This window comes from Nothoprocta perdicaria, unplaced genomic scaffold (assembly GCF_003342845.1).
Source record: "Nothoprocta perdicaria isolate Ctin4 unplaced genomic scaffold, notPer1 scaffold_6, whole genome shotgun sequence".
In the NCBI taxonomy this organism is placed as follows: domain Eukaryota; kingdom Metazoa; phylum Chordata; class Aves; order Tinamiformes; family Tinamidae; genus Nothoprocta; species Nothoprocta perdicaria.
In genome coordinates this window covers 750189-776094 of record NW_020455865.1, presented here as the reverse complement: position 1 = coordinate 776094, position 25906 = coordinate 750189, and the positions used below count along the sequence as shown (strand labels likewise).

The 25906-nt window shown below is 40.8% G+C and overlaps 1 protein-coding gene across 4 annotated transcripts; it reads left to right on the top strand.

Moving 5' to 3' along the window:
* The first annotated feature begins 1345 nt into the window (after positions 1–1345).
* SCAI (suppressor of cancer cell invasion) lies at positions 1346–25906 on the top strand. Of its 4 annotated transcripts, none has more exons than XM_026049194.1 (16): positions 1346–1473; positions 7205–7300; positions 7939–8025; positions 8592–8690; positions 9929–10025; positions 10858–10956; positions 12046–12198; positions 12868–12969; positions 13596–13697; positions 15203–15281; positions 17293–17392; positions 17852–17933; positions 22179–22251; positions 22334–22507; positions 22691–22791; positions 23932–25906. In XM_026049194.1, exons 1-16 carry the CDS (start codon positions 1367–1369, stop codon positions 24076–24078), a joined length of 1698 nt encoding a protein of 565 aa, XP_025904979.1. In that variant the 5' UTR covers positions 1346–1366; the 3' UTR covers positions 24079–25906. The 4 variants fall into 4 exon arrangements, with proteins under 4 accessions (XP_025904979.1, XP_025904978.1, XP_025904980.1 ...); XM_026049193.1 differs by having other exon boundaries at positions 23929–25906; XM_026049195.1 differs by lacking the exon at positions 7939–8025 and having other exon boundaries at positions 23929–25906.

Genomic DNA, 25906 nt, shown 5'->3' with positions numbered 1-25906 from the left:
GCTTGAAGTCCTTGCTGTGCTGTGTGAATGTGAGTGAGACTTCAGGCACAGGCCGGTGCTTCGAGACCTTGGCCGGGCTCGTCCTGGGCGCCCGGCCGCTGCGTGTTGGGCTCTGTCCTGCGTGGTGCCCGTGCTGCGGTTACCYGGCCAAGGAGGAGCGGTGCCATGTGCCGCGGTGCCGCTGCCCTACCCGGCCGCCAGCAGCGTTTGATGGAACACTGGCTCTCGAAGTATCCCTGGAGTTAGTTCTGTTACCGTGAAGTTTATCAGGATAATGAGGAAAGATATCTCTGGGTGCTTTCCAGCRACTGAGGGAAGCTCGCCTTGATATTCCTTGCCTGCAATTGGGACTTCTAAGTAATTATTTATGCAGATAGCAGCCAAGCAAGCTTCTGCCCAAATGGAAGCTTGGTATTGGCAAAAATGCTTACCAGATCTAGCAGAGAAGTTGCTGTAAGTCACTGGTGCTCTCTGCATTTGCCTGGTAAATGGTGTGTTTATCTTGCACTGCTGTTCTTAGGGAGTGCAGAAGAGCCCAAGACGCAGCAGCCATTTCCAGAGCTGCACGTTGGCTGCTTTTGAGAAACGTGTAGCTCCATTTGCAGTGAGCAAAAGGGTAAAGTTCTATGTACATACGTTTCAAGTGAGCTTTTAAGATCTGCCCTGTCTTTTTTGGCCTTTTGTATTTCCCCATTCAGTTTCTAGCTTTATCTGCATTATATCTTAGAGCTTTGTTGTTCAGGTGATTACTGTACAACATGACATTTTAGTCCTATGAACAGTAAAAATAGATGCAGGTATCACTATGAGCACTGCAAACCATGGAGCTAAATCTTGAAGAAGCGGAAAAAAGCATGATATGTATGTATTTTTTTTTATCATTCTGTCTAAAATTGGTATGTTATAACAGTAGCAACTAGTGAGCTACAATTTTCGGCAGTTGCAGAAAAAGCAATGGAAGCACAACGCGGGCTTCTCTCTGCTCTTGCGGTATAAACACTCTCTCTGGGGAAAGGCAAATTTAGAGAGGATTTCTTTGTCCAAGTATGAAATCCAAGTATTGTTTGTTTAAATTCTTTTATTGACAGTTTTGTGTTTGTGAATACAGTCCTCATTTTATTACCGTGCCATCTTTATTTTTAATTTTGGTCTGTTAGCTAGTGCATCTTGCAGTAATTATTCCTGTGCTTTGATTCTCAGCTGTTGTTTTTAATGAGCATGGAGAAGGGTAACCTGTGGGAGAGCTGCATGCTTCTTGTTTACTGTCCCCGTGGAACCATCCGTGCCTCTAATCTGGCTGAGTTAGGTTCTCAAATAATATGGCTCTTTTCTTCTTCTTAGGACTGACTTTGCCCTAAAAGAAATCATGTCATCAGGAGGAGCTGAAGATGATATTCCTCAAGCAGAGAGGAAAACAGTTACAGACTTTTGTTACTTATTGGATAAATCTAAACAGCTCTTCAATGGCTTAAGGTTAGTGGATTTTTGATAGTGTTCCTTGAAGAAAAAAAAAATAGAACATTTGTTTCGGTATGTGAGTGRTGTTGAAGTCAGATGCACGGTGAAAAGGTTAAACATAAAACGAGTAAGTTCGTCTAGCAGAGAGCAAAGTGAACTTATCTATGAGTAATTTTGGGCCATGTAGGCAAGAATATTTGCAGGGGAGCTTGCTTGTTTTGGGCACCTCTAAGAGAGTAGTGGAGGAGATGGGAGAAATGTGAGTTGTATGTCACAGTTGTGTCAGTTAACGGCAAAATAGATGTTGGAAATTGCATGAAGAATTTGTGTTGAAAAGCTGTGCATGAAGAAGCATGCAATCGAGGACCAGATTTTGCTGTACACTGCAGACTGAACGTAAGTTCAAAAGATAGCATCCAGAAACCTCAAAGTCTGTGTCAAAAACAACCAACCAACCTAGTAGATGAGGAAAGAAGGATAGTCTTAGCTGGGGTGGGGGTGGCATTGGAAGAAAGTTAGGACGTAAATGGAGACTGCATGTAGCTTGTGGAAACCAATTACATTTAAACTGTGGAGAATGGTCAAATCTGGATTTATCTACAGAGCAGCTGTAGCAAAATCTTGTTTTGTCTAGTTATTCTTTCAGCACCAATTAGAAAAGGAATAAGAATAATAGAGAATTCAAGGAAAATAGTGTGTTTGGACAGTGATATGGGCATCCTACTTTTTTAATGTACTCTGAGTTAACACTTCTTTAACAAATAATCTTATTTATCTCAAAGTGTTCCTGCAGAATCTCACGAGCAACACAGTTCTAGTTCATGTAGTTGGCAATTCAGCCTCTTGCTGGTCTCTGAGTAATACTGTATGTTTGGGCCTGTATAGCTTGCTGTTGCTCAAACACAGATGGCAAGCAAAGATGTTTTTTCTTTTTTTTTTCCCCTCTTTCTTTTTCCCTCTATAAGCTATTGATAATCTCTTTCATTTGTTTTAGGAGGTGATTACCCAAGCTGAAAACAAACAGTTTGTGCTCCAAAATGTGAGTGGCGAGTGGGCAGTGGAGGCAGGCGGCCTCGTGTTCGTTGCATTCAGCGCCTCGGGAACAGGCTGTAGARCAGCATGATGGTGGTCTGGAGGCCAGGTTTTGTAGTACCAGGCAGCCCTCAGCCTTCAGATTGGCTTTCTGTTGCAGTTTATATGAAACGTTGGCTGGTAGTGCTGACAAGGACAAAACAATGCTGTCCATGTGCGGGCTTGTGCTGCTCGAGCTCGGGCCATAGAAAGCAGAGCACCTTTGGCCATTATGTCTTTTCTCCTGGGCAGACAGGGAATTGGTGCCTGCATCGTGTCTCAAATGAGAGCTCTCACTTCTATGGTATTTTGCAGAAAGAGTTTCCTAGCTGGATGAAAGGAGGATGGAAAATCTCTTTGCATGGAATTTGCATGGAATCAGAATAGAGAGATGGGCTTCGGCAGCCRCCTCTGCTGTGTGAATACAGGGACTCACCAGAATAGGAATCTGTGCCTGTCCTTACTGCAGGACAATTAATACAGTTGCTTGTCACACTGAACTTACCCACCATTTTACCCATAGAATTTCTGAGCCTCTGATTCCCATGGGAATAATGGCTAGGTAAAGCAGCAGTATAATTTTCAGGTATCTCCTCTGTTATTGCTTTGTTCTGTTCTGAACAGCTCACCTAGAAAGACTTGGCAAATATCCTGATTCTTCATCCAGTTGCTTGCTTTTCCTTGCAGCATAATAAATGCATTGATGCATGCCTGCCTGGATCTGTTTTGAAGATGATGGTGGCCTTTGCTGCTGTGTTCTGTGCTCTTCTGCTGCCCCTACAGTGTTTCATGAAATGAAGTGATGGGGGAGGGAGAGGGGAGCAGAGATTTCCTTCCTGAAGCCTCCTCTGGGCACTTGAGCTGCAGGGAACTGAGCCTATAGCTGTGTTGGCAGCTGCTTAGTTATTGCTGCTGCCAAAAATGCAAGGGCTCAGCCTGCCACGTCTTTGTTTCAGTAGCATTTCCTTCCTCTCTTCCCAATGCAGATGCCAAATACAGCATTTGAGGAAAACATATGATGATCTGCCAAGGTTGTTGCTCCAAAGTATACTTGATGCTTGTGCCAGCAGTGATATTCATTCCTTTGTGGCCCTATCTGCTAAAATAACTTTTAGAGGGGAGATTATCTTTATGGTATCTCTACTCCCTTCATTGGAYAGCCCAAACTATGTGTGACGAGCAATTGCTAATGAAGTATATTCCAGTTTCTCTTTTCCTCCCTTTCCCAGTCCTAACTAGCTTTTCTCTCTTTTCTCTTGGGGAAAAAATGCTTGGAGGCAGTAGAGGGAGTGTATTAAGAAGCAATTTTTCATGGTATTCTGTTACCAATTATTATTTTCTTTTTAATGTTAGGAAGTTTTAAACATGTTCAGTGTGGTARGGATGCTTGAAACTGTACAAGAAGGAAAGATGCTCCCTATGTGTTTTCCTTCTTGGARTGTAAGGTCTTGTTACTCATCATGCGGGCTGCAAGAATCGTGACATCTCCTTTCTTGGAAGGAAATGGTGGCATTTTGCTGTCCATTTGTTTCTCAGATTYCTAGTAAGATGCACAATGCAAACAACCTCTTAATTCTGCATGATGCTGGCTGTTGTCTGTTGATCCTGATAGCTCCCCAAATCAGTCTTCTCCTGAAAGCCATTAAATGTAATTACGAATGTGTCAAAAAYACCAATGGATGAGTGGCTGCAGGAAAACAAGCGTGGATAGAGGAATGGGTTTAAGCTAGAGAATTGTTCATGGCCGTGGTTATGCACAAGGGTCTAGTGATCCAGATGCAGCATATTGCAGTGCAGACCATCTTCTAACAGCTTTTTTAGCTTTGTATCTGGATATTTGTGTCTCCTGTGTTTTATGTCCCCTGCTGCAATTCGTCTGTCACTTGACTTTGTGCTTCCCCTTGATAAGTTCCTGCCAGTATAAGTTTCCCCTGCAACCCTTCTTCTCTCCGAAAAGTCCTGGGGTTGGAAGTTTGCAGGCTTCACTCCAGCTTTTACGTTACTTTCCCATCTTCTTCAGTTACCCTTGCAGAAGATGAGCTGACCAGACATATTGCTGAATGGACAGCTGCTTGCTTTCATTGAGGAAAAGACAGGAGCTGTTAGATTCAGATGCTGCAGCCGACTGTAGCCCTGGATGCCCAGGGAGGGGACTGGCATCTCAAAGTGATTGCACCAGTGAACCGAGTTGCTGCAGGTGCTGCTGGTGTGCAGGTATCKAGGCCTCTGCTCAGAACAGTCCTAAATCACTACAGCTCCATTTCACCCTCCATCTGAAATGCTTCTTGGTGCTGCTTCCTCCCTTYTCTAAATCTGGCCCATGGCTGCGTTGAGTACCTGCGTACCCAGCATCCTGATCAAGTATAGGGGAGAGAAAGAAAGAGGACTGYCGTTTTGGCTCCATACAACTCTATTACCCTTTGCAGATCTTAAAGTAGCACATGTAGCTGTTTGCTTTCAGGTTGGGTGTGTGATACCTTCTGGGTGATATATGCCAGCTCTGCTCGTTGGCAGGCTGTGCTAATAATGTACTTTGCAATCAGCAGAGCTTTCAAAGTACTTCTGGACTACTTCTCAGCAAATAATGCAGATAACTGTAGTACCTTGATTAAAGAAATTGTGCAGTAGATGTCCTGTCTTACTTGCAACATCCACTTTTTCATCGCAAAATTTCTTGATGTGTGGAAGCGACGTGCTAACATAAAACAGCAAAAAGGGTAGGAAAACGGATGGTAGCAAAAGCTGCTCTTGTCTGCAGAAATCTGTGATGGAAACATGGTAATGTATTGTCATAAATGAAGTTTTATTATAGCCATGTCAGAATACTATCAAAAGAACAAGTGCTAGTGTCTGTTTCCATGGAGATTCTTCCTGTTCCCTGGGGAGCCGAGGAATTGCCTGGCATTGTGCAGCTATGCTGGCTGCAATTAGGCGAGCGTGCTGCTGCAGGAGCACCCGTGTGGACGCCCAGCAGAGACAGGGACAACAATGGCCAAGCACGTGCACGCTGTGCGGACGGGGGCCATGTGAAACGCTGCTAATTGTTTCATATAAGCAGAGCAAGTGCAGGGCACTGAGCTGACCTAGGCTTTGTCGGCAGGTTTAGGCGCACGCAGAGAGGCAGGTAGGAACGGGCGCTTTGACAGCAAGAGATGCGTGAGGAGCCCATGGGCCTAGAGACAGTGGGCAGCGCATCACCAGCATCCCAAAACAGATATCAGTTTGTTTCCTGATCTGTTTGTTTGAATATCTATCTTTTTCTCAGTGTTTGAAGGAGGAGGGGAGCATTTTGTCATCGTTTTGTACCACCCCTTTACTCAAATACTCTTGGCCTGGAAAGCCTACTACGGTAGGGCTTTCTGAGTCAACTTGCTAATTCAATCATTCCTGAAATTAGTGCCTGGAAGTTTGTGGGKTTTTTTCCCCTATCAATTTGAGTATTTTATGTTTGTATTTTTTTATTTTTTGAAAATAATGAAGATTGAATTTTAGTATGAAAACTTAGCTGTGCATTTGCTAATTAAACTTGGCACTACTTCATGCTATACCAAAGCACCTAGTCCTGCACAGACTCCTTAGCATCTTCATAGAATAACGGTGGCAGGGAGCAGTGTGTGGCTGATAAGGTTCATTTTGCGTCTAGTAACTCAGCTAGGTCCCCTCAAGCTGCGTGGGAAGTGCAGTTGGCTGATGAGCAAAGGAATATTAATTTCCTTTCTACCTAGGGTGCTGTTAAAGCAATTACAGTTAGCAGAAACGAGCCAGTACATTGCTCTGGAAATCCTAGTGTCCTGCTTTGCTTGTCTTCCTCCTCCGGAGAACATGGCTCGGTTACCAAAGGGTGGTGTTTCCCTGCAGCCGGGCCCTGCCGGGCTTGGAAGTGGAGTTTGCTGCTTTTCTATGCCAGTCTGCTGAGGACTGAGGCATTAAATGGGTTAGGTAGGTTAACCAGCACAGTGGCTTGAGAGAGCATTCCCTGAAGAAATCATCTTGGATCAAAGGACAAATTATGACACCTCGACAAAGCCACTCCACTTCCATATAGAGGAGGTGAATACCTGCTTTGAATCACCTGCATGGGTCTGAAAGCATTATTCGTTCAGTGAGCCTGGGCGATTTTGGTTTCTTCTGTTGCATTTGCTCCAAGTCTTATCACTGAACAAGAGTCAGAGGGTGACAAATGTTCCTATGTTGATGTGACCTGACCCAGTGAATGTTGCCAGAGGGCCCTTATCTGCTTGCTGGTGGCTTTCAGACAGCTGGTTTAGGTATCATGTTATAGGGGCCAGTTCTGAAACACATTGAGCAGCCTCATCCATTTTTAAAAGATGTTTTTCCTAATGAATGGCAAGGAATCAAGGAATATTACCAATCTAATGAGTCTGAATGAACTAATTTATGTTAGATTATCTTGCTTGTTCTTGGTTTTGGGTGTTGTGATGGTGGTGATTTTTTTTCCCTGTGATATTTTAAGATTCCAGTTTAGCTATATGTGCATGTAATCATAAAATTATTTCTTAGCAGGAAGCAAGAATATAGGTATTGGCTGGATTTTAAAACATTTCAAGTCAGTTCTGAACGAAGCTGTCCCATCATTGATGTAAATCTGCTGCTGATCTTCTGAGATGACTGAAATCTACTCGGGAATTCTGCATTTGTCACTTCTCTGTTGCAGGGATTTACCTCAGTATGGGCAAAAGCAGTGGCAATCCTATTTTGGGCGAACATTTGATGTTTACACCAAGCTATGGAAATTTCAACAGCAACATCGGTAAGAAACTGTTGTAGGCAGCTGTGTTCTATGGATTTAAGTGCAACTTCAGTCTCTGGTATTTTGATATGCCTAGGGGCCCCAGTTAAGACTGAGATTTCACTGTGTTATTCAGGCATGAAAGGAGGGAATAGTCACTGTTACGTTCACAGTCTAATAAATTAAAATGCTGCAGAGTTTTCACCCTGACTATTTTTTTTTAAACAAAACCTTTTGTTCTGCTTGGATACATGTTGGTTTAATGTATTACTAAGGAGAAGCTGAGATGATGGCTTCTGCAAGCAGGAACCCATCTGGAATGGTGTGAAGTGTCGTGCTGCAGTGTGGGCTCTGATCTTTCACACCTTACACTGGCTCTGTAGTCCACGGGTTCTCATGGGAAGTTGTGACCATTTGTTCTGTGTATTTTGTGCAAAATACTAAAATACAGCTCTGGCAAGTTTTTTTGTGAAATAATGGTCGTTTGTCTGGTGTGTGTATTCAGTGCTGTTGGCTCTGTGAGGGACTGCCACTGGGGATGCCACACCAGTAACGAAAGTAGAATTTGGCCCTTACAGTGGCTGTTTGTCTTGTCTGGTGTGATGTTCTCAGCAATTCTGGAATGCCTTTTAATCTTTCTTTTCTCTCTTGCGAAATAGACAAGTATTGGACAATCGGTATGGGTTGAAGCGGTGGCAAATTGGGGAAATTGCCTCCAAGATTGGGCAGCTCTATTACCATTATTAGTAAGTAAGCACAGAAAAGGATTCAGTAGGGAAATGCAGTGTTAGTGGCAGTTCCATGCCAAACATACGGATGCTCAGACAGGAGGCTGCTGAGGTAGAAACGGACGTGTCAGTTGAGCCACGATGCCCCTGTCCGAATGAGGAGGCATTGAGTCTGCATGGGGGTGCTGCAGAGAAAGGCGCCTGTGAGCCTGATGCCATTTCACTAGAGTCACGTTGACACTGCCTAAGGATTGTTTTCTACCTCAAAAGTATCTGCAAGTCTTCCATGTGCTGAATTTGATTCTTGTGCAGAAGTGTGATTTACAAGTTTAACGTTCCTTTAAACTTTTAAATTAACCTGTCACCTGTACATATGGGCACAAGATGGGCAGATCTCACCGTTACCAGAAATAGAATCCAGGCTCTGAAAACTCTTCCCCGCATGCACAGAGAATGAGAGTCTGGCTTTCATATGATGTTACCTGAGGAGGGAGTTTTGGCACTGATGCTGAGGGGGCAGGAAGGGAAGGCTGGGCATGGATTTCCATCTGGAGCAGCGAGCTAATCTACATCTTCCTCTACAGCTTGCGTACTTCTGAAACCAGCTATCTGAACGAAGCTTTCTCCTTCTATTCAGCAATTAGGCAGAGGTCCTACTACTCACAAGTCAACAAGGAAGATAGGTATGTCCGGACTGATGTCCTCCGTTTTTTTTCAGGATTACAACTGTGTATGAAGATAACAAGTATAAACTATGTTTATAGGAAGAGAACTGGGATAAAAAACAATGTTGATGGTGGAAGCTTTTTCTAAATCTTCAACCATGCTTAGAAACTCCAGTATAAACAAGAGCTTCATTTGATGGCTGGAGGTGTATTCCGCTCTCTGGCCCTGGCTGAAGAACTGCTCAGCCCATACCTTTGTTGCCTAGGTCCTGGGCAGTAGCAGTGCTGGGGACTAGCGTTCTGCAGCTGGTAAGGTAAATGAGGTGGGATTAAGCAGAGGAACTCTTCATTTCTTTTCATGAGGCTTTTCAGGGGAAGGGCAGTACAACAGCCTTCTCTGGCTGGGTGAAAATCCAGGACCCTCAGGAGGAAAATCTGTAAGACTCCATCCTGGGAAAGAAACACTTGAAACAGTGCTATGATAATACAGAGCAGGTGCTGCCTGCCCCAGAACTTAGAACAAGGGATGGGAAGAGGTGGAGAACTCAGTTTTGGATCTTGATCCTGTATTCTACCCAGTAAACCTTGGTCCCCTCATTCAGTTAAGGATAGAAGAAGTCGTTAGATAGTATCAGCTAAGGAATTTCCTGCTAAGCATTCAAGGATCTCTGGACTTTTAGTTGTGTTTCTGCAGATGTTCTCTTGTATAAATGCATCTGTGCTTTACAGATGAAAGATTCCCTGTTCTGTTCTGGTGTCTGTTAATCCTGTGCTCTTGTCTCTTAAAAATTTTCATTTTCAGTCTGAGTCCTTGAACTTTTTCAGACAAGGTAGGATTGACTACACATGTTTCTAGATGCCATTGGAAGACTTTAGAAATGGATGAGTAATTACAGATTGTGCTGACTTGCAGATGTTCAAGTTCTCAGGTGTTTGGCCAGCGGTGATAATCTCAGTGGAGTCAGATACAGCTGTCAAAAGGTTTGAAGAGTTAGGTATTATATCTGACTCCTATGGCCCTGCTCAACTAAAGGGGCTTAGGAGCAGGGATAGTTGGGACTCTCCTGAGGTGTTTCTTATGGCCCCCTATGCTGAATAATGCCCTGCTGATATCCTCATTTAATAAGGCTCTAAGTAGCCAGGTAGCWATTATTTAGTCTCCATATGAATGTAGATAGAAATTCAAACCTGCTAATTGTCTGTCAATGTTCTGTTTTAATCAAATTTCCGTATGTTGTTCTTGTTGCCATGTTTAGGCCTGAATTGGTGGTTAAGAAGCTGCGTTATTATGCAAGGTTTATAGTAGTTTGTCTCTTGCTCAACAAAATGGATGTTGTAAAGGACCTTGTAAAGGTACGTTGAAAAGAAGATTGAGAGTGGGGGCCTGCTGGTTATAGTCTATTTCCTTTGAAATCTCACTTGTTAAACCTATAGTACAGCTGCTGCAGTATGGCTTTGCATTCTTGCCTCATTTAATTTGTGCTCTTGGAAGTCGCAGAAGAAGAAATCACATGAATAGCTGTTGAGACATGTCAKTGTGACATGAACATTTGACTAGAGAGGAAAATATACGAATTTGTATATTTAGCTGAGAATAAACTGTAAGATGGACGTTATTTATCTGATAGTAAGGATCATCCAGTTACCTTTGGTATATTCTCATTCCTATGGAGGCTTTACAAGATCAGTGTAATTGTGTCCAAATCTTCATTACTGTGAAAGCCAATATCTCCTACTTYGATACTGAGCTTGTTTCTCTCCCTTTCCAGCCTATTTCACTTAGTCCCACTTCTAGGACACATCCTGAATACATTTTGCCCTTTCTAGAGACCAATGGAAATGCTAAGGGTATAGATACTTATATGGAATTGGAAAGGTTGGATCTGCATGTGCCTCTGCTGTGGGAGTGAAGTTCTGAATGCTTATAAACACAATTCTTTAGGTACAAAAGATACAGACTMGGGCTGATCGATTGCCTTTCTAGGATCTATGACATGACTCAGAGTATCTTCTGTAAATCAGTTATTTAATAATGAAACTTTAAGAACAATTTGACTTGTCAGATTGTTGTCTGAACACCAATTAATTTGGTGTACCTACCCAAACTGTAAACTTTTTAAACTGAGAGTATARAAGTCAATCAGTGAGTTTACAGTTTGATTTTTCTTTGAACTTCTTACATCAGGAGTTGTCAGATGAAATTGAAGATTACACTCATCGTTTTAATACTGAGGATCAGGTGGAATGGAACCTGGTTCTTCAAGAAGTGGCAGCCTTTATTGAGGTGAGAATATAATTTCCTTGTAATTGTCAATTTAAAAATAAAATTTAATGACTTCACCAAAGCGTTCCTGTACCACCACCTCTATGTGATAAGCAGATGCACTGTGTGTGGGGGCAGAATTCCTGTCCAACTTAATCACTGAAATGTGTTTACAGTCGTGTAGCAGTGACAGCTGCTAAAGTGACTGAAGAGTCGGATCTGGTTCTGTAACATAGTGAAAACAGAAACGTGAAGCAGAGACCCACCTGGTTGCCTTTTTTGTTTTTGATCTTGGTGTTTGGAAAATGATGGCGTTAAAAGCACAACAGTTAACATGGTCAGTATTTTGGAATGACAGCAGCACGGGACAGCTTAGTCCTGTGGTTGTGGAAACCAACCCAATTTGCTGACGTTCTGATTATGTTTCAGAGTGTACTTGGATTCTTGGAAGTACTGGCCTATTACAGTGGCAATACCTGAGCAGTATAAAATGGAAAATACAGTGTATGTGTGACAAGTAACGATAGTGTCCCTTAGCATAGCTGTAAGATGGCTGGCTTTTAAAACTTGTTAAAAAAAAAAATTATTCTGCGCAACAGCAGACGGGGTTCTGCTGTCTTTATGCAGGATGTCACTGTATAGCAAGAGTATTTAAATATTGCTAGACTGGATGGCAGCATTGTTTGGCTCATCTCCCTTACTGTTTTTTTTCTGGGAAGGGAAGGCAGACAAAAGTAGTGCAGCGTTCTTCAGCACTGTTCAGTTATTGTTCAGAATTTTCAGTTTATTCAGTGTGAGCTGAAGGATCATTAAGGTATTTGCTTCCTCAGGACTGGAAAAGCAAAAATGGAGTTGCATCGTTTGAGGGAGAATGGTTCTCTACCAGCTATATGTTAAAGTGCTTGTGCTGCGTCACTAAGGGCTGCTGCTTTTACAAGTAGAAAGGTTGTGACCTGCATACCAATACAGAAATATGAGTATGGCAACTAATTCTAAAAATTTGCCTCAGTTATGCAATGCTTGTTGCATGTGACAGGACTTCTTTTGTCTTTCTAATTGCAAATCTGTACGTTTCCTTAAATTCATGATAGATTTTGGTTGTCTTTCCAGGCAGACCCCGTGATGGTTTTAAATGACGACAACACCATTGTAATCACCTCCAACAGGCTTTCTGAAACAGGAGCTCCATTGCTAGAGCAGGGAATGATTGTGGGACAGCTTGCTCTTGCAGATGCACTGATTATTGGGAACTGCAATAACCAGGTAAAGAAGATTACAGAGACTTGGGTTTATATCCTTGGAATTCACAGTCCGTCTATCTGTGACAGAAAGTAGAGATTCCAATAGAGACAAGTATTCAAACATTTCAGTAGTGGTGTTTGCAGGGGCAGCAAACAGTGAGTTTGTCAGCAACAAGACTGGTTTAAAACAATGCTGTATTACTGGATCTGTCATCTCTTATTGCATATATCCATCATGACAATTAAGTAGGTGCAATTGACTTGCGTGTAAGAGATTGATGATAGTGAAGTTGTATGGATTTTATGACTTTTTGAGCTCTTTTTTTCAGGTAAGCAGTATCGTTGTATTTAAACTACAACTTGTACATCTTTCAGATTTTGTCTAAAATCATAGTACTTTGTGGGTTTTAGCATTTGGCTTATGGATGCCTTAGAAGAGCCTGTGTTTTGCTAAGCAGAGTGTACACTTCAGTAAACACACTGGACAGACCATTAATAAATAGACTTTGTCTTCATTGAACTCTTCCAAAAGTTATTTACAGCTCTTTATAGATTCAGAGATGACACTGACAGATCCTAGAGAGTCTGAAAACAGTCTTGTTGGGATGCAACTGAATCTCCTACCTGGATGATTCCCGAGTAGATTGTTTAATGTGGCTCAGGCAAAACGAGTAGTTTGACTCTTTTGCAGGTCAAGTTCAGCGAATTAACAATCGATATGTTCCGAATGCTGCAAGCCCTTGAAAGGGAACCAATGAATTTAGCTTCACAAATGAACAAACCTGGGATGCAGGTGAGTTCCATTTCAGCGACCAGCCTGGCAACAGGCCCATGCTGATTTACGGTGTCATCTGCCTGTGCTGTCACTGTGCAGAGCAGCTTAGGAAGGCTGGCATAACTCTTACTAGAAGTTAATGAAGGATGATGCAGACTTGTACGGTTTGACTCAAGTAATGACTTTTTCCATTTTAATTGGCATCCTCACTAGGGGAAAAAATAGCAGAATTATTTTCACAAATGATTTAAACCATTGCACCCCTGTTTCTGAAAGGGGTGCTATGTATACCCATCCTTACCTTCGTGTTGGCCCTAGCAGTTGAAAACACACACAAAAAATCATAGTTTTAATCAAGAGGCAAAAGGAAATGGCTATAGCTTCATCTACTTGATTGAACAAGGGAGATTTTTTCCCACACTCTTTTCTTAAGTTACAGTTTAGAGTAAGAAATATTTGAGGCTACATTAAACTCAGGAATAATGTAAAATTCTGGTGTAAATGCTGTTTACCTTGGTTTGCTGTATACCAGGGAATGCTGCAAAAAAAGATTGCTATATGGGAGAAGTCTATTGAAGATGAATATTCTAATAAACGGAAGCTGCTTTGGTGATATTAGGATGGTATGTTTGTTTTTTTAACAGGAGTCAACAGAGAAACCAGCCAGGCGGGAAAACCCTCATAAATACCTTCTTTATAAACCAACTTTTAGCCAGCTATATACCTTTTTAGCAGCATCATTTAAGGTTTGTGGTATTGGTAACTTTATTTGTAACAGAAAAATATCCAAGATGGAATATGACACTGAATAAAATGTGGTTGAGATTTTCTTTTTTTTCCTGGGAATGACAACTTTGTTSGCATCTCATAAAATGTAAAATAATCACCCGAGAGGATGGACATATTACAGAGATATATAACTTCTATAATAAAGGCAAATATATTGACTGCTATTAAAAGAAGGAAAAGCTTTTAAAGACAGAAAGCTACCTTGCTGTTTATACAGAAGTAATYATAACACTACTAAAACACAGCAATTTTCAAATTGAAGACTGAGCTACTCCTATGGAAGCAGTATTAATAACTGTCCCGTATGAGGAGTAGACCTTGATAATATCGTAAGCCTTATGTAACAGTTGAATGTGATTTATCTTAACAAGTAATTGTGTTTTTGCTTTATTTATATATATATATATATACACGCACGCACGCAAGTGTGTATATATATTGGAAATAACTATTTAGGTAAGGGACTTGGAGAACAGAAAAATCCTRGTGTTCTCTAGTGCATAGGATGCTAAACACAATCCAAAATCAAGGAAGCATGTCAAGAAAGTATTATTCTTAGGCATTTCATATACCTTTTATGTATCCAATTCAGAGGAAATAGAGAATTAGACATTTGTCTCCTGGATGTGCTATTTTTTGTCTGCCCATCTTTAACCATCTGTTCCATGTGAATAATCTGTGCACCAGTAAACTCAGTACATTTGCTGAGCTTAGTTTCATTTAATAAAGTTGCAGGGGTCATTATAGAAATCATATTTTGCTACTAAATCTTACAGTTGCCGATTTGTAATCACAGTTAAATATAAAGAGATGAGTTTCACAATTGGTAAGATAAACCTTCCTTACCATTTATAATGATGAGTGCCTATATGCTCAGCTCTCTGCAAGGATTAAAAGTGTGTGTTTCCTTATGAAGACAGCCAAAAGAAAGATGGAAAATAGATTGCTTTTATGGGCATGTCTAGCAAGTTGGACATGTGTTTGTTTTCTGGCTGAGGAGTTTGAAGAGGCAGGAGGGAAGAGGTGGATATTGCAGGCCATGGTGTGTTTAGAAACAAAGACCTCTGTTCAGAAGCCTGAACCATTTGGGAGTTAAGGGCTGCGATGGTAAATGGCAGCTTGTGGTTCCCGCTTCCTGGGAAACTTCAGACCTGACTAGGTTATGAGAGTCTGCATGGAAGCAAACACTGATATTCTGCTATTGTTTTAACCTCAAATGTCAGCYTTTTAAAGATCTGTTTAAGGGGAGTGGGAGGGGGAATCTGTGTATCATCAGTTTGCATTTTTGTCTATGTGCGCTCCTATTCAAAGGGTGGGAAGGGCTATGTGTGCGTACAGACAGAGGGAAGGGAAGCCAGAAGGACAGGCATGAATGACAAAGCTTCTATTGGATTGATGATAGACTATAAAAAATATATATACATTTCTTCCCTTGCTACTTGTCTCTCCACTTGCATTTCAGGAGCTGCCTGCGAACAGTGTCCTGCTGATTTACTTGTCTGCCACGGGCGTGTTTCCCTCAGGTCGTTCGGATAGTGAAGGTACAATAAAGGAATGCTCCCTGTCATGAACAGGGCTTGAATTCTCTTTATGTTCCAGGTCAAGTGACCAAGAAAGAGTCACAAAGCTCCTTTTAAAAGACAAGTCAATTTTATTCTCCTGTCTACTTTGTAAGATAGTCTTTTCACACAAACGTAGTTAATTCCCTGTTTTAATCAGTGTGCATTAGCTTGAAAGCTTTTCTAAGGACATGCTCAGTTTTTGATGCATTAAGTTTCACCAATTTTGAAGATTACATGGCTCATTCTCTATTACTAGGAGCGTATATTGTCAGAAGGGCGGACGAAGGGCTGAAGAAGTGTCTGCAGAGTTTATTCTTTTTGCACGCATGTTGCCGTGACAATTCAAGCCCTTATCATGATTTTTGACAACTTCTTTCACTTCATTATTCTGTTCTTCGCAACCTAGCAGAATATTTGGATGCAGCTGCATTCTAAAAGCTGAAAACTGGCTAGCTGAAGCAAAAGTGATCAGAAACAATCTTTGCATTTAAATGATTAAAAGAAAAATATTTTTAACATCCTAAATATTGTACATACCTCATCTGTTTGAGACTTGCATTCCTTTATAAAATGCATGCCTGGTCTATCCCCATGCATGATTTATAAAAGTCTTAAAATGTTTTTCAAAAAAAAAAATGCCACTTGTGTGAATGGCATTTTTTTAATGTTTTTACTGTTTTGCTTTGTGCTGCAGTATGGTGATTCACTTTAACCAAGCCATGTCTTTTAAAGCCTGCCTTATACTCTCCTTCACTGCATGTCGTCTTTCAGTTTAATACCTTACTGCAGAGGCCTCCAGTCTCTGTCGCCTCATGAGCTGCATAGTCAACCTTCGGTTTTCATTAAATGAATGCCATTACAACTGCTTTCTTTTAATAAGGTAGTGTTGTCTGCAAAGAGCAAAATGTTCTACCTTATTAAATGGGAGAATAGCTACAGGCTGCATTGTTGAGCTCTTATAAGCTGTTTGTTTGACAGGTCACATGCGAGGCATCAGTGCCAAATTAATGTATGTTGTGTTCCTAATTCTGTATTCTCAAAGCTTCCCTTCGAATGGAAATGTGTTTTAGGTATCTGAACTTGGAAGAAAAAAAAAAAAACGTGCTTGGTGGCAAAATATGATTCAACCAAATCTGTCAATGCATAACAGAATTAGGAAATCCTAATACTGTCTTTTATTAATGATGGTGATGCATCTCTTGCACTTCTTTGATGTAGGTTTGGGTATTTTTATAGCCATTACTTTCAGCTTTGTCCATCAAACAGTTAAGCTTGCAGTTCAGTTGTGCGAACCTAGCAGAATGTCTTGAGCCTATCTTAGGACCACATGTGAAGGCTACATGCATTTAAAAATGGGAAAACTGTATTTGAAAATTAACCTTTGCTGCAGTTCTGAAACMTGCTTAGGAAAGTCTTATTCTCTCTAGGAGTACTGAAAGCATACACTTTCTCTGAACTCTCTCCTTTTTTTGGGGGGGGTATTCAGCTATTCTTTGAAGTTTTTCCGCAGATGATGATAATATACTTATTCTGAGGAGCTACTTTTTAAATTTGATTTAGACTTAAATTTTTTGGGCACATTCTGTTTCTAGAATATGCTAGCTCAGGTAGTAATCTAAAAAAGGTATAGATTTGTATGATAAATATAATTTTTTTTCTTTGCTGTATAATGTGTAAAAGCCACTACTTGAGTCTTTTGCATTATATTTCTGCATTTTTGGATCATGAATAAATAAAGTTAGGAAGTTGCAGAGTTTTACTACTGTTTGGTGGATGCTGAAACTACTACAAAGCATAAAATTAAGTAGATGTTTTGTCAACTTGAAGGTATCCATGTTACTTCTTCCCCTCCCCAGAAATGCAATATTTTAGATTCACTTTATTTTGGAGTATTTTTTGTTGCTTCCTTCCTTCCTTTCATATCATCATGAAATCCATAACTGAAGTGAATTGGCTCTGCTTATTTTAGCCTTCCTTTTGCCACTTTTAGGTCCGTATGACTTTGGCGGTGTTCTGACAAATAGTAACCGGGACGTTATAAATGGGGATGCAATCCACAAGCGAAACCAATCGTACAAGGAAATGCACTGGTAAGTTTCAYGAGCTTGACGACCACAAATTTGGAAGAATTTTGTGAAGAGGAGGACACCTATGCCCCTCTTCAATTTACAGTGTCAATTGGCTTGAATTTGAAGAACTAAAATAAGTGTGCAACTCGAAGTCACAATTTAAGCACTAGAGGAAAAAAATCGTATATTTTACGGTAAATTCTCTTACTGGAAAATTTCAAATTAGTGATGGATGACTGTTTGGTCAGACAAGCATCTCTTTTTGGAGAAAGAACTAAGAGGAAGCTGAATAGTCCCTAGTGTAGACAACATCAAACTGGGTTTGCAGTTATTCTCCGAGGATGAATCCGCAAACTGGGACAAGGGGAATGTGCTTTCTTCTTGTCTAGCTATGGGCAGCTGTGTTTCCAGGAAACTTCTGCCTTTTCACAACTTCACAGAATTTCTAGTGCTCTTTGAAGTGTCTTTTTCTCTTTTTAGTCTTCACCCTGGTGATCTCTATCCTTTCACAAGAAAGCCTCTGTTTATCATTGTGGATTCTTCAAACAGTGTTGCCTATAAGGTAAGGCTCTTGAATGCAACTGCATGTATGGTAGGATACAGTGCCAACCCCTAGTTAGTTTGCACATTTAACAGGTTATTTTTTAAACACTTTGTATTCAGTCTTTCTTTTCTTTTGAGGTTGTGCATGCTAGTCAGGATCTGATCCTATGAATAGGAACAAGAAGAAGCACATGAACAGCCGCTGATTGGAAAGTAATAAATCCTCCTGGAGGGAAAAAAAGGTTCAAGATTTCCAAGATCTCTGGTGGGAGGTTTATTTTTGTTATATACCAAAGACAAATCTTGGTATGTATGCATGGGGGCGGGAAATAATCTAATCTGCTCTTTTTTTTCCTTTAGTCATCCAGCACTCAGTTGCTTTTAAGCAACAGGAAGGAGAGCATTGAGCCTGATCTTGTAAATAACGGGTGTCTGTGTCTGAAAAAATGTCTGARTCAAGGAAATAACAAGACATAGAAATTAGCAAACAATGTTACTATAAGTGATGTGTGTTGGGACAGTGAGCATCCTTCTGGGGTGCTGTATATTTAAAGTACAATTACTCACCAAATCCCCATTGAAAATCTGCGTTTCGGGTAATACAGAAGCAGGCATTTATGAGTTCAGTACCAGTTGCATCTGGATGGCATTATGACATTATTTCATTGGTGAATGGGATATTAAGAATGTATTATCTGGGGAAACTGTCACTTCCTAATGTCTTCCTTTTAATAGCTCCATTATTTGCAGTGAGGGACGTGAATATTCACAGCTGCGTTTCTGAGGAGGAACAGGGACGTCTAGTGGCCAGCTGAATTTGCTCTTTGTTCAGTATCCACAGTCCTCATCCTTCATTTTAAAGGCATATGCTGGTTAACAAGAGTTAGTTATCAAGGACCAGAGTGATTTCTGCACTGAGCCCAGAACCTAACAGCCTTAAAAATGATACAGCATTTCTGTAGGGCTTTTGTTAATTGCTTTGTAATCCAATTCAAAGGCTTTTGAAATGCTGCTGAAGTGAACTTCACCACAACAGCTTTCAGTACAAGCCTGCTGCTTCTTTTATCTTGCATAAAAATTCTCTTATTGAAAGAGAAGGAGATGCAATTAGAATATTTTACTTGTCATTTTCTAAGAAAATGAGAATGATTTATTTTCCTGTATAGTCTCTTGATGTGGATTCCAGTACAACGGAGGGGATTTTGGTTTTGTTTTGTGCGGGCAGAGGATTTGAAATTTGGTTTCTCCTGCCTTCCTCCCTAATAAAATTGCTGAAAGAGGCAAAGTGGATCTGCTCTGGAGAAGAGAATAAGGGATTTCTGGAGATCCTTAGTTCATATGTAGCTCTGGACATAGTAACGATCTGTAGGCAGTTTAGAGAGAAGGATTTCTAATGGTTTCCTACATGTAGGCTTTTACTTCCCATGAGTAACCATCAGTGTTTTTGGTGGAGTTGTGCTTTCTAACCACATTTAGATATGATGGTTGCATTCCTTAGATTGGAAAATAACTTTTGATAGTTATTTTGATTATAGTAAGCAAATACTCTAACATCCATTTAGTTTCTTTTCTGTATCTCTAGTGAACTGTTCATCAGTAGTGTGAACTATCCCAGTGTGTTGTCAAGCACACAGAGCAGCTGTCACAAGAAAAGTCCAATCTCTGCTTGCATGTAAGGAATACAGAAACGTGGAAATGAAACTCGGCATTTGAGAACTCACTTGTCTTCAAACTCTTTTACCATTGCACTTAGGCAAATGGGAGTGGGACTCTCATTTTCAGCTGAGGACAAATGACAGAACTCTCAATCTCGGTGTTTTCTAGCTCTGCAGCTTCCTGCCTGTCATTGCTTTGTACACGCTTGGTTCCTTGTAGCAGAATACATGGATATCTCTGCCCTGTGAGTATCTGCTGGGTCTGTTACGAGGGGCTTTGCAGACTCCAGCACTGGCACGCAGAGGTTCTGTGTGACTGGGAGAAGCCAAAGCCAGCGCACTGACTTTTTTCCACATGGCTGCTCTGAGCTGTCCTGACAGGACAGTAGCTATCCTGACATTTAAATGTCACCGCTAGCAATACTAGCGGTAACAGCAGCTCTTCACACGTCTCTTTCTGAAAGCTGTTTCGCTCTCCTGCACACATTCCTGTCCTCTCTTTCTGGAGGGTTTAAATGGTGATGACTGGGAGAGAGTCCTGCYAGGAAGCGACTTGCCAGTTTGTCAAATCAGCTGCATGTACAGGCACAGCTTCCTCCTCTGTATTTTTAGCTCTTATGGGAAGATAAGTGTAAATTAAGCATATCTACTTAAACCTTCAGTTTTTTGAAAAACGTCAGCTTCAGTGTAGATGGCTGTGTTTGAGAAATTACCACTGTACATGTAAATGAAATGTTTTAGATCAGTATCTTTTCGTGGCTGTAATTCTCAAAGATGATGGTCAAAGTCTTAAAAGTACTGTTCCAGAGACTAGGAATGCAAGACTTCCATCTGTGACATGGTACAGATGCTCAGCTTAGTGGAATTTGCCTGTGAATTGACCCCTCAGAGATGATGAGTAGCTCTTTTTTGGAAAGAGATATATGTGGGTCATAATTTAAAAAAAAAAAAAAAAAAAAAAAAGCAGCACTGCTTGTGTTTTAAAGTTAGATACTGAAGCCAAAAGTTAGCTCATTTTTGAAACACAAATGTTTCTTCACCACTTTTGGAATGGTCAGTATGTTGAAGGGCAACATCCTTCTTATTGAGATCTGTCAGCAGCATCTGGACTGCAGGGCAGGTTTTTCTGGAGCACCTTACAGTCCTCCAAACCGTTTGTACTTCAAACCTGGCAGCAATATGTACTTGTTCCCTTGTCACACGTCAGCCCACAGCTTGTGCCCTTGTCACGTGTATGCCTGCCCTGATGGKAATAAGGAGGTGGTGGGTGAATCCTAATGCCTAGCATGTATTTTCTCCCCTTTTCAGGACTTACTGGTTGCTTCTACTCTTCTGGGACACTTAAGAATCCAAAATTACTAACTTGGATACTTGTAGACAGATACGTATCTGTCAGGGAAGATATGAATGATCCCTGGTTTTCTTTTACAGTAGTCAGTGTTTAATAACATTCTTAAATTAAGTGATGAAGTGTATAGAATATCTGCTTTGGTGGCTGGCTGGTAAGAGGTTTAAGTCCAAATTGTGAGGTTGTTCATGAGTACTGGACATGTGTGACATGAAAATGTGCCTCTTCGTGTCCGCAGCACTGACTTCATTCAATGCAATCTAGCAATGGTTGCAGTGACTCTTGGAGTTTAAAATGTTTCTTTCAAGTTTAATATTACTGATTACTGTGTTGGCTTGCAGTTACTGTATTCCTGATAATAGTATTTGCTGCTTCATTAGAGACAAAACCTTTAATATCTATCATTATAAAACTCGCTTGAGGTCTACATGAAACACAGGACTACTTAGGAGTAGCCAGCACTTTGTCAGATATGGAAAATGTTTTATTTTGATTAGACTAGTATACTGTTGTTGGTGTTAGAAGACCCTGGGTGAAATTAATTCAGTGAAACTAATTTAATTGAAATGCATTGCCCAAGAGGGAGAATTCCATTTGAATTAAACACAAGCCAGAGGAGTTAAAAATGAGGTTTTTCTAATGTTGCTACGAAGTGAATAGTGGATGGGAGTTTGCTTATTGGGGGGGATGTGTGATTTGTACCTAAATTTGCAGACATTTGTGTTGCACTCGCCTTGGCCTAGATGAAAGGTGTGAATGTGCTGAGAGAAAGCAGCCATAAATGTGTGTTTGCTATGACTTTGAAAGCCTTCAGTTTTAAGGAACTGTTGTTTGTAAGAGGTGTARCAGGTGTTGCAGGGAGGTTGGTTGTTTTACACGAAAAATGGCAGTCCTTATTACTGAAAGGATTAGGGAAATATCCAGTAGGACCATGCCAAGTATGTTTTGGCATTTGCTTTTGTTGCAGAACTTGTGAGTGTTTTTGTTGTTGCTGTTTTAGTAATGTGTTACTAAAGCTGTATTTCCATGAAATTAGTGCCTGCTATCACTTGCTGTTTGTGAAATGATTAAAATGTAATGGGTTGTGTTTCCTTCTGGACTGTGATATATAAGTCAACCGGTCAGCCTTGCTGTCTAAGCTTGGCTGTGTAACGGGCATGAGCTTGATAATTTGACTAGTCTTTGTTCGCACCCCTAAACTGTTAAATTTCCAAAAGCAAAAAACAGTGACCATCAATACTTAAATTCTTATCTGTTACAGAACTTCACAAACTTGTTTGGACAGCCACTGGTGTGCTTGCTTTCTCCAACAGCATATCCAAAAGCATTACAAGGTATGAGAGTCCCGCGTTTCCAAACAGCTTGCAGTTATCTACTACCTCTGTTTCATGCGCCAAATGCATCTCTGATTTTTAGACCAGTCGCAGCGGGGTAGCCTCTTCACGCTCTTTCTGAACAACCCTTTAATGGCATTCCTGTTTGTGTCTGGATTATCGAGCATGCGCAGGGGCTTGTGGGACAAGTGCCAAGATTACCTTAGAAAAATCAACCGAGACATCGCGCAGCTGCTGACCCACTCGCGTTCCATAGGTGCGTACCGCAGGACACGACTGTTGAACGTCCGCGTGCTGCTTAAGCAGATGCCTTGTTTGTTATGGCTCAGGCGTTCCAAGGGGCAGAGTAGTGAATAAGGGGACTGTACAACTATGCATGGTAGTTTCTTTTTGTTTTTTAAAGCCCTTCTGAAGCGAGTTTTCTTCGTCTCTTCTGTAGATCAGTCCTTTCTTCAGTTTTTTGGAGATGAATTTCTTCGCTTGCTTCTGACAAGATTTATCTTCTGTTCGGCTACTATGAGGATGCACAAAATTTTCCGGGTATGCAGGAAAATCTATCCCTTTGAGAACAATCTCATGCAGACAGAACTGCACTGCTGTAGGATGGAAGGGTCTTTTGGCTATGGATATCACTGTGACTTGCAAAACATAGCTGGTATTTGCATGCTGTTGCCTACAGCTTGTATTGTGTCTGTCTCCTTGTTGTTATAGTGCATGAAGCCTTTGACTTGCTTCTGTCTTACTCCTCTGCACAAGTAGTAGACACATTCTAACATGAGCATACTCATTTATCTTACTCTGAATAGTCTTTTCAGATAGAAATATTCCTCTCACTAACCCGAGATGATTATTTCTGCATAATTAAAAAAGGAAAGAACAACAATATAAGAGGAAGTGGAGAGGAGGAAAGCTTTATCTCTGTGAGCTTTTCGAGTGYGAGTAAACTTTGAAAGGCCTTTCAAGTGTAAATAAGTAAACTAAACAGACAGTATTTCCCTTCCCTGCTGGCTAACACTGTGCTAGCAGTGAAGTTCACTTCTGGATCTGTCATTTTATATTTGTGAGTGCTGGCACATAAATTGCATGTTCCACTTTAAGTATTACAGGAAAAACAGAAGGTAGAAGCACAGAAAGAGGCAAAAGAAATAATTTTGCCTAACTGCAGACATCTAGTAGTTTTCCAAGCCTAAGTTAGCTACCCAGGTATCCTTGACAGTAGGGGGAAAAAAGTAGATCTTTTTGAGTGGGGATGGATTTGCCCCTAGTGTCTTAGGTRTCTGTTTTAGGATGAGATGAATCTCCCACTGGAGATGCTTACGTGTCTGCCATTTCAAGAAGTGAACTCCAGCCTAAGTTGGTAGTAGGTAAGTATGTGTGAAGTGTTTTTTGTTTATTTTCTTGGTGAGGCTTCTGTGAATATGGAATTAAAAGCAAATGTACTTAATCATCTTATAAGAGTGAACATTTGTATTGCCACTGTGACTGTCTCTGAGTCAATGGAAAACGAAAACAGAAGGTGGCTTTATTCCCGCTAGGCTCTTTTCATTCCTTTCTATTAGTGTGGCATGCTAAACAGATTAGGATGCTTCTTAGGTGCAACTGGTCTTTTGCAATCTTCTAAAAGGTTATTAAAAATAAACAGATGTTCTGTTTCTCTCTGTTTTCACTGTTGTCTAGCAGGAGACTCGAAATTATCCAGAATCTTATCCTCAGCTGCCCAGAGATGAAACTGTGGAGAACCCTCACCTCCAAAAGCACATTCTGGAGCTGGCTGCCATACTGGATGTTCGAAATGTTTTCCTGGAAAACACGATCGACGATTATTAAAAGAAACTGTCTTACTGTAAAGGGATTTCCCTGGTCACGGATTTTGAATGGTGCAGTTTTCTAATGTGAAAATCTTAAAAGGAAGTACTTGATTTTATTTTTAAATTTAGGGCCATTATTTTAAAATGTAGTAATAAACAGCTATTAATTTAGCTGTGCCATTCTGTATGGGGTCAATTTTATAAGCAAAACTTTTCATGTCTTTTAAATGTTAAACTAAAGAATCACTAGAGTTTTATTTCTGGTCTTGTGGCTGCTGTCAACCACATTTCCAAGAGCTGATCCTAAGCATAGAAGTACTATTGGTTACCTTTAGCCCACCTTCGTGGAAATCCTTTATTTTTATACAATTTTAAAAAGTTGGAAAAAAAGAAGTCGATAGAAAAATAATATTTTTTTTCCCCCCAAAGCCTCTGGATTTGAAATGGTAAGGATACAACCACACAGTGCAAACCAACAATAGCAATAAGACAGAGTCCTTCATAACAAATATATTTTTTCAGTCTTAGGCAAGCAAGTAGAGAAAACTGAGATAGATTAAGCTTCATTTGCAGCAATGAGTTTGACATGGAGTCATAAAGATAGTAATGCYCCCTATAAATTTGTCACCCATATACAAAATTCGTACCGCTGGCCAGGGATAACTTCCACTCTACCTGCTTGAGTGGATGGCTAATAGACTGATGAATTGGAAAGTCAAGAAAGTTGTTCCCCTTTCTCACCATAACACTGGCCATCCTGTCATTTGTATTGCGGTCACAATTTTCCAGGAGGAGAGGGCATTCTTCCTTTTGAGCTAATGCATAGAAATTCTTAAATCTCCAGTAAGTATAAATCTGTCCTTTTCTTGTGTTAATGAAACATGTGGTTCCAACGGTGTTAAAAGCCCCTGATAAGAGTTGAAAGTGTATCCCATTAAGTGTTGATTATCAACCCTTCCTAGCACCTKTTTATCCAACCAATCTGTTCTGGATTGGATCCCTGTGCCCTAGAAGAGACACTGGTGCTCCTCTTGTTGCCACTAAGTTAATGCTGTGAGTGCCCATCATTACATCTCACTCCTTTTTGCAGGCCAGCAAAACTGAGGGACTGCAGTACTGTGTGACAGTGTTACAGGCGCTCTCAGGCCAAAATGCACAGTCTAGGTATGTTGAGGAGTCCCGTGCATTTGTGAAGGCACTTCCTGGAGAAAACTGTGCTGAYTGTGGAGGGAGAAGTGCTTGTTGACTGAAGGCAGGCTCTTTTGGAGTGTGCCTCCTTCCTTGCAGAGCTAGAGGAACGCTTGCAACTCCAGACAGTGAGTGCTTTGAGGAGGGAAAGAAAATTAAAATATTCTAAACAAATGAACAAATCTTTTCACTGTTCCTGTGCAGGAAAGGAAGTGAAAAGACAAGTCTGATGAATGCTATAAAGCTGAAACCTAGCCATGCCTCTAACTTTAGGTGAGGAAAAAAATGCAAAATGTGGAGACTACTATAGCAGGCGTATTTGCAAAGCTGTGACACAATGGTACGATCAGCTCAAAAGCTAGAATAGCAAGGACTAGAAATCAGCACTGATGGACCCCTATTCAGCAGGGTATAGTAGAGAACAGCAGGACTTGCTAGAGTGTAAATAGGAAGTTTGCTTGAAGGCTCTCTGTCTTGGGCGGTAGTGTATACAGTCCATTCTTTAATTTCCCAACTGTAAAAAATTCCACTGGTGTTTGTTTCTCTGAGCAGTCTTGAAGCTGATATCCTGGGCCCCTCACCACTTGGTGCTCTTCTTTGGACTATGGCTGGACTTTGTTACCTGGGATGTGGAGTTCATTTTAAAGAGTGCGTGTTTG